This window comes from Varanus komodoensis, unplaced genomic scaffold (genome assembly GCF_004798865.1).
Source record: "Varanus komodoensis strain SLA01 unplaced genomic scaffold, ASM479886v1 scaffold110, whole genome shotgun sequence".
NCBI classification, from domain to species: domain Eukaryota; kingdom Metazoa; phylum Chordata; class Lepidosauria; order Squamata; family Varanidae; genus Varanus; species Varanus komodoensis.
Genome location: NW_025335318.1, coordinates 568052 through 577144, shown reverse-complemented (window position 1 = coordinate 577144; position 9093 = coordinate 568052). Strand labels below are relative to the sequence as shown.

Below are 9093 nucleotides of genomic sequence, written 5' to 3'. Positions count from 1 at the left end.
ACACACTGGCTGCACAATTAAAACCTATAAATATTAAACATTATTAAAATATTGTTTGAATAAAAAGGTTACACTGAGTGTTTTAGGAGATCTCCAAACTGGATTTCTTTCAAAGCTTTTTTAAAGTGGATGGGGCAAGAGCTAATCTGAATCAGGACTGTATCTTGTTGAATGGATTTTAATGATTGTAAGCCGCCCCGAGGCTTATGCGATGGGGGCGGCATATAAGCTGTCTAAATAAATAAGTAACTTTTCACTCTTGCTACTATAAAATGCATAGCATGATAAAGCTACATGGTCCACAGCTTGGTACCAGTATGAGGATGTTGCAGGAAGAGAAGAAAAAGTTCTTGTATTTCAACAGCACTAGTTCATTTATACATGGTTTACCAGTTGAATGTCCTATGAAAGGTAGATACAAAGAGGGAACAATTTGAGAAACAGGAACAGATTCAAATGCATTATAGAGCAGGAAAGATGGAAACAGTTTAACCTAGAGCAATGGAAGAGTCTTCCATAACACAGCTTCATTGAGGGAAGAGGAAGTCGTTGCCTCGACCTGAAAGGGACCTATCTAGAGTGGGTTGTAGGAGGTCTTGCCAGTTTAGGCGATAGAACAAGTTGCTTAAGAGAAGCTGTAGAAATATTTGGCAAGTGACATATTTGCCTTAGTAAGACATGGCAGGAGCTGTTCACCCACTGTTGAGATCATATGTGAATCAATCACCACTTGATAACCCCCTACAGAACTTCTGCATTGCTTCGAGTACTGCTTTCCAGCAGGTCCCCTGCATAATCGACTATGATAATAATGAATGTATAGACCATGTTATAAGAGAGAACCAGTGTGATAGAATGGTAAATGTTGGAAAACAACTTTACTGCTGAAGACATTGTGGGCTATAAATGTAATAAATTTACATAAAATACTGCATAATGGTAGGAGTTGAGAGATTTGATTTTTGAAACGCATATAATACCAAGTCAGCTGTATTACTGTATTTGTAAAATGCCTAAAATCTAAAAGTTGGACCACAAAAGCACACAGAGAGAAAGGGAAAACAAAGTAAGATCAGGCACTAATCTGGAAATTTTCATAGCTATTCCAATTTATAAATCCTTACTTTCTTATACCTAAACTCTCTAAGGATGTAGCAGCACCTTTACTTCGAAAAGGCAATTGCTACAGCTACGCTTGGCCTCGCATCCTTTTAATTCAGCATTAGCACATCCCGAATAGGTAAAAGCAATCCGGTTTCTACCCATATTTGGCCACCTCAGATCTAGGAGTAAGTACGGAGGCGGGGATTTATGCTTGAAAAGACTGCGGGCGATGGTGGGAATTGTAAGGCTGTTTCTGCCTAAGCATGCATGGAAGTAACAGTGCAATTTTAATGCACAGCCACTCGGAAGTGAGCGCTAGTGATTTCAATGAGGTAACGGGCACAAGCTGGCAGCCCAAACCCGTACTAAAGCGATAGCACGAAACAGCCACCGCCCGCCTTTCTTTGCAACCACGCCTACCGTGGGAGAACAAACCACCGATTCCACCGTTTCCAGGATCTTCCAACTGGCAACACCAAGGCCTAGAGCGGCTTCCGGAAAGCCAGGATTCGGAGCGAGCAGTGATTGGTTACCTTGGCGGAGGGTGGCAGCAACCAACTGGCAACGCTTTAAAAAAGGAGGGGGACGAAAAGGATTTCTCCGAGCATGATTAGGACTTGTCCCTGCCTGGCTCCTTGGCGTCTCAGGCAGAATGCCCCCACTGCTAGTCGGCCTCTGAATTTGGCGCGGCTGCTTCTTGTGGCCTCCTCTGCTTGATCGTTGAATTTTCCAATGGGGTTTCCAGCCTACCTTCCTCTCAAATGGTTGAAGCTGGAGAACAGGTTCCTCTCTCCGTCTGCGGCGGCACGTGGTTCGGATCATTGTCGACCAAAACGCCAGGTAAGGTTTCCTTGCGCGACGGAAAGCGGGGCTCGCCTTTTGTGCAGGCTTCTCCTGCATCTCTGCCCTTGACGGGATGGGAAGCCTCTCCGTTTGAGGAAAGACGGTAGCTGAAAGTCGATCTCCTGCCGCTCCGTGCAGGGACTGACTAGGCTCCTTTTTCTTTCGGTTCTTGGTTTCGCCTAAATTCGTGGTTGCTTACCCTTGGTCCTCTCTGCCTTTACTGCCCTACATTTTTGTCATCACTGGGCAACCGACGCGGCTCCTTTTCCTTCTCTGCGGAAGTATCATTGTTGGCCTGTCGCTGAACCATTTCGGCCTTTGTCTTTTGCCATTTTGTTCTTCGTTTTTTTAGGATCCTGCAAGTTTGAGCACAACCAGCGTTCCTAGAATAATCGTTTAAGGTTTCCCTGGTTATAACAGTTGTTGGGAGTACTTATAAATCTTGCGCCTTTTTTGATTGAAAGTTCCTCGAATACACCTCAATGCAGCGGTGTAGTGATAAATTCTGAAGTGTGGGTGCATTTTGTAATAGCCCCCATAGACTTGCTCCCCAGCAGATTCCAAAATTCAGGTAGCCATGTTCATCTGCATGGACATCTCCCCGCCCCCCCCCCAAAAAAGAGCATGCTACTCAGTTAAGAGAGAATAACTCATGACAAAGAGTAGCTCATCTAGGCAAATCGTGAACTGGCAAAGGGTAAGGTAGCTGTTAGTATGTTGGGCTTCGGGTGGAGAGACCCAAGATTGAGGAGAAAAGGAAAGACGAGTATACAACAAGTAGGTGTGTACATAACCCACCAGTTTTTAAACTGATGGGATATTATTATGCATGCTGCTTACAGTGATCCTGCCTCTGCAGCAAATCCAAGGCTGGCTCTTTGATGGATTGTGAGCTGTGATGTGCAAACAAAGACTGCTGGAGTTTAGGGGCTAAACAGTGGAGCAGTTAACTCATGGCTTGTTGTTGGGTTTACTCTTGGGCTGTTTAGGGGCTAGTCCAAGTTCACCTGACACACTTCACAAGCCATGAAAGAGCCAATGGTGGGTGGGGGAGTAAAAACAGAAGTGGCAGGTGTGCTCTATAGCAGTAAGACCACACATACACACCACCTATTGGCTTTTAAACTGATGGATTATCATTACATGTGACCAGGACCAACAGGTCCCTAAATGGCATAAGAACACCAGCTCAAGGTTTTTTATTTATATATTTTATTTATTTTTCTGCATTTGGCAAAATACTTTATTTCATAGTTGGAAATCCAGTCCTAGCTATTTTTGTCTCTGTCAGAAGCAAGTTTTTTGTAATGCTGGTGGGTCCTAATTGTTCATTCAAGACTAAGCCACTCCAAAATACATTATGATAGCTCACAGCAGTCGAAGCCCTGACTTCACTACACCATTGCCTAAATATCTCTTATGGTGTCTTGCAAGATGTTTGGTGGACCTACATTGAAATATTTAACACTGAAGGAAGCATTTCTGCCATGCTTCCCATAGTTTCAGGTTTCTTTTGTTTTTCACAGTAATTCATTGGCATTGTACACTTTGCATACAGATCTGCAGACCACGTAGAGGGAAGGTGGTAGCATCTTATCAGACCTACTGAAAAACTATTTTTTCCTTATTCTGTCTGATCCCCCTTTCCTTGCATCTTTTTAAATGGTAAGTCTTGTTTTATCATTACATGTAAACTACTCTAGGACCCTTCCTGTTCAGGGGGTAAAGAATACTTTTAAGCGCATAAGTATAGTTGGGGAAAAACCATTGTAGAGACTGAGGAGAGACTATCAGTGTAGACCAGCTTTCTCCAACTTGATGCCCTCCAGACTTCCACACTCCCTGGGCATTGGCTGTAGTGGCTGAGGAGAATTGTAGTCCAACACATCTGGCAGACACCAGGTTGAAGGAGGCTGCTGTACACAGTAGTGAACGAGTTACACTGATGTGCCAAGTAAGCCCAAGGCAGCTCCTAACCTTTGCTTCTGTTATTTCTTTCTCTGGGCTGTTCTTCCCAGGAGGGGTTGTCATATGCACATTGAGAATGAACGGTGGCCCAGGAGCGAGGAGTTCAGTACTGGTAGCCCCACTTCTTGTCTCTGTTTTTTCTGTTGGTGTAGAATGCCCCCTAAAGGGCGGAAGAGGAAGGCTGAAAGGCCTCAGGCAAAAGCTGCAGCATCCAACGGAGAGAAACCAGATGGTGCTGAGAAATTGCCCAAGCAACTGAAAAAGAGTGAAGGATCGGGCCCTCACGTGATCATTGAGCATTGGTGAGCATCTCTGTGCTACTTTCATCTCCTGTGTGTTGGAACAGCCAGGTGACCTGAGATACTGCGTCATGCCAAGACACTTTACATGCTGGATGGGATTTCTGAGCATTAATTCTGTCAGTGAATGAAAGAAGTCTTAGGCCTTCAGTAGTTTGAACTTTGATTGATTATGGGTGCAATCCTATTCTTTAGAAAGAAAAACAAGCCCTACAGGGCTCAGCATAGCTGACTAGGAATCACTAGGAGCTGTAGGAATTTTTTCTTGTTGTTTATACATGCATAAGGTTGCATACTAAGTTTTTTGCATTTGAAAAGCATGTTTTAAAAAGAGGAAAATCTTTGTTTTTTATTATGCTTGCAGTAAGCATCATTTTTAGAAGAGGCATATATCAACACTATGTGTAATCAGTTGGGCTAAAAAAAATAAGGGTACAATCCCATCCTTGCTTAGACAGAAAAAGTTCTACAGCTCCCAGCATTTTCCATGCAGAATGGAGAATGCTGATAGTTGGGACACTTTTTTTCTAAGTATGAATAGGATTGTGCCCTAAATGTTGCAGTTGTAATAAGAATACTTGTATTCTGAGCTGGAAATACCATTTTCTAATGCTGAATGTCTTACAGGAAATAAGTAATGGAATGGGAAACATGGAATGAATTCTGAATACGGGAAGTGGATGGGAGCCCTTTTTTCTCAGGAAGTCGAATTCATCACTTGGAATTCGATGCAGACGTTCAAGCAATGGGTCAGAAAAAATAGACATTTGTTCCTGCTTTTCTTTTTCTTACAGCAAAAGCTGACGCGTGTTTGGCCGCAATGCTGATGCTGTCAGCCAGGCACTACAGCAGGCCTTTCCTGATGCTCTGGTGGAGATCAACCCTGAGAAGCCACGCAGGAATAGCTTTGAGGTGGCTCTGCTAAAAGAGGATGGCTCTAGTAAGTGAATGTGTCATGCAAATCCCTAGTATAGCTGGATGGGTGAGAAACTGGACTCCTCAACAGCTGTTTTATCTATTGTGGAGAAATTTCAGAAGGCGCCCAGCTCAGTAGCTTTTAGACTGCTAGAATAGCAGTCTAAAATAGACTTTTATTTAAGCGTCATTTTAATTGTTAACAGTATTTGCTTATTTATCTGGCCAGGGCGACTTATTTTATATTGTTATTTATTTTATATTGTTATTTTTGTATTTTACTTTATGTTGTGAGCCGCCCCGAGGCTTCGGCGAATGGGGCGGCATAGAAATGTTTAAATAAATAAATAGAATAGAATAGAATAAGGAGTTGGGCTACCTGTAGCCCTTGAGGCATTTTGGCCTACAGTTCCAATGCTGAGGACTGATGGGAAATGGAGGCGAAAATATCTGGAGGGCCACAGACCCCTGTGCTAGAATGTGCGTGACTGGATGCCACAGGTCCCACTCACTGGGAAAGCAGGACACCTACCGTCGTCCAGAGTCCTTCTGAGAGTTCATTTGCAGTGCAGTTCGAAGCTCTTCTGAGCAGGAAGATTGTGTCTTCTGCTGCTGCTTATCCAGCACAAATGGGAGGAAATGCTGTCTTTTCTGTACATTCCAGAGGATTATTGTGGAAGGGGCAGTGTTGGTGGCTGTCACAAATAATGGTTGGCTAGCAGGCTAAGGCAACATGTTTGAATCCATCAAAGGAAACTGAACAGTGGAAAAAGTGCAACCTGCTGCAGCCCTCTCAATCGGATGTGTTGGATTACAACTACATCCTGGCTAAGGAGCATGGGTGTTGTCCTGCACATCTGGAGAGTGACTGGTTGGGGAAGGCTAAAGTATTGAATAGGGCTTGCTTCCACTGATACTTGTGCCCCCATTTGGGCATTTATTTGTGCTAAACTTTGAAGTGAAAGATAGCAACCTCCGAGTTCTGAGAAGATAAAAAGCAAGGACAAACAAGTAACTTTGCTGTTTATTGCTTTTTATTACACAACTGTCTGTACTCTGTTTGCCTTTGGCCTGTAAGCTACAGATGCAGTTGTCTTTATCACAGCCCTTAAGGGAGTGCCTAGCACTTTCTGGGTAATTCAGACATGTGGTCGGGAATGCAATGTAACAAGGAATGTGCTGGTCTGTGCTTCTCCAGTCTTTTGATGATGGCACAGCACCTAAAGGTTGAGCTTGTGTTCTTCCATCATAGAGCAGAGGCTGTCGCTTCTTTCACGTATCACTCCCCAGCATAGGAAAAGGCTGGAGTTGCAAACAGACTGGTAGCTATTTGGGGTGTGCTACTTTTCCCCACTTGTTGTAACAGATGGTGAACCGGCCACCTGCTTTCAGGTCCAGTTGTTAAAATACTGAAAGGCAGAGAGAAATATAGGCAACATATCTTGCTCTTCACTGGACTGGTGAGATATTTCTTACAACTTTTTGGAGCTAATACTGGGATCTAATACTAATAGATAGCACTATCTTCTAAGCCAGCCTTCCAAAACCTGTGCCCTCCAGAAATTTTGGTCTACCAGCACCTACAATTCTTGCCCATTGCATGTGCTGACAGGAAGCTCAAGTTCAAAACATCAGGTGTGGGAAGGGAGTTTTGCAGTTATGGTTCATATTACCTTCCCTGCCCAAACAGCAGTCTGACAGTCCTTACTGTTGCCCTCTTTCGGATGAAGAGCCCTCACTGATGTACAAGTCCTTATTTCTTGAGCCATATGATCCCCTAGGTCAGTGATGGCAAACCTTTTAGGGACTGAGTGCCCAAACTGCAACCCAAAACCCACTTACTTATCGCAATGTGCCAACACTGCAATAAAACCTGAATACTGAGGTTTTAGTTTAGAAAAAAGAACTCATATATAGGAAAACTCAAAGCTAAAATTTTGTGTTAATAACACTGAATGTATTAAAGCTCACAGCCAGTCCAAGCAAATACAGTGGTACCTCAGTTCACAAACTTAGTTCGTTCCACAATTCTGGTCGTGAACCAAATTGGTTACGGAGTCAAATTTCCCCATAAGGTTCAATGTAAATAAGGTTACTCCATTCATGTGCTTTGGGGTTTGTTTGTTTTTTTAACCACAAAAATATGAAACAAAGTACAGTACTGTATGAAGAGAGAGAACACTAACCTTGCCTGAGGCGACTTCCGGCGTGGAGGACAGGAGGGTTGGTGGGGAGGAGATTATTGTTTGGAGGGAGAATCTGCGACCCCAATCTCAATTTGAGGAAGCCACAAACACGTGTCAGAGCGAGGAAGATGGCCATGTTCATGTTCATGTTGCTTTCCTGGAAGCTGCTCCAGGCATCTGGAGACATCAGTTGAAGCCTTGTTCACAAGGCTCACCAAGAAGTGAGGATAAATCCTGCATTAGAAGAGTCTTCGGCCTGACCTGTATGGCAGCTTCCTGATTCAAGAGCTGCAGCAGTCCAGTTATCCTTTTGCTTGTCATTCCACCACTCCAGAGACCCAGAGGCAGTTGTTGAACTGGCTCAATATGAGAGATAAAGCGGGAGTGATCTGGAATAGTTTGGATGGGGCTGTTAGCCCCACTTGTTTGGAAAAACAGCTGGCTGTTTCACAAATGCCCCACTTCCAAGCCAACAGAGCGGGGTGGCCTCTTGGTTGTATGCTTACTGTGTATCGGCAGTAATTTCATACACATGCTACTGCTGATTACCTTCTACCTGTTGATTTTAGGAGTGGAATTATGGACTGGCCTTAAGAAAGGGCCACCACGCAAACTGAAGTTTCCAGAACCAAATAATGTGGTTGAACTCCTGAAGGGTAACTTGGATTAAAGCCAACAGCAGCTGGGTAGGATTGCCAATGGTGAGTTTGTACCAAAAACCCAAACCAAAACCACCCAAAGCTGTGTCCTCTAAGATCTACTGAAAATCAGAATGTTTTCAGCAGGCAGGAACCTCTGGTGGAGTTGCTTGGTGCTCAGAATATTATGGTGTGTTAGTTTTAAACACTTGCTACCATAGGATTAAAACTTAGCTATGCGTTCTTTTCTATTTTCCCTACTGTTGCTCTTTTATCAAAAATAATCCTTGGGATATGAGAAGGTGACTGCTCCATGATTTTACAGTAGAAAATCCCTCACTTAAATCAGATATTCCAAGGGAAGGTTGATCTGTCTTTTCACCAGTCCTGTATGCACCTACTACACAAGATCACATACGAGTTTTTGCATACCTGTTAATTAAGCAAAAGTTTCCTCATGTGGTATGTAAGCTGCAGAACAGGGAAGGCTAGGAGAGGATATCAAGTCCATCCAAAACAAAATTCTCTTACCCCAGTGCGGCAAATAGAATCTTGTGTGAGAGCAACAAAAAAAAATGCATTGAATCTATAAGGAAAACTACTAGGACAAACAATTGTATGTCTGTCACTGTGTGTATCTGTGACAGTCTTGGCTTTCATTGAGAAATAGAAGAAAAAGGTCACACAAATGGGTCTTTTCCTGCCACTGATGGCAAAGTCTTCCTCTCCTGATTAAAGAATGAATGTTTCAGATTTCTTCAACACAAGCTGGAAGAGCTGCATTAACCACACCTTATGCTTTGTGTAGATAAAAAGCTAACAGCAGTCTTTTTTTCTACCCAGCACATCTGATGAACCATTCATTCTGAGTGAGTTGGAGCATCCATGATGGGATATGATTAAGTGGGGTTAAACTCCAGTCACATCTCTGAAGCTACAGCCCCTCCTCCACAAAGATCAATGGATCAGATAATTGCCATTCCTTGCCCCTTCACTTTTTAAAGTCTGTTTGCATTATTATTAGAAATTTGCAAGGAAATTCCTTGTTTTTTTCCCAATAAAACTTGTTCTATATGCTTTGCTGTTTGTCTGCAATCTGTTCAGTGGAATAAAGGTAGTGGGCACTTATCCAGGAGTATC

The 9093-nt window shown here is 43.3% G+C and overlaps 1 protein-coding gene across 2 annotated transcripts; it reads left to right on the top strand.

Moving 5' to 3' along the window:
• The first annotated feature begins 1716 nt into the window (after nucleotides 1-1716).
• Nucleotides 1717-9030, top strand: SELENOH (selenoprotein H). 2 transcript variants are annotated; one of them, XM_044420867.1, is made up of 5 exons: nucleotides 1717-1944; nucleotides 4068-4217; nucleotides 5009-5154; nucleotides 7885-8016; nucleotides 8797-9030. In XM_044420867.1, the coding sequence occupies exons 2-4, from the start codon at nucleotides 4069-4071 to the stop codon at nucleotides 7983-7985; spliced, it is 396 nt and encodes a 131-aa protein (XP_044276802.1). In that variant the 5' UTR covers nucleotides 1717-1944; nucleotide 4068; the 3' UTR covers nucleotides 7986-8016; nucleotides 8797-9030. The 2 variants fall into 2 exon arrangements, with proteins under 2 accessions (XP_044276802.1, XP_044276803.1); XM_044420868.1 differs by lacking the exon at nucleotides 1717-1944 and adding an exon at nucleotides 3444-3612.
• Nucleotides 9031-9093: the final 63 nt, after the last annotated feature.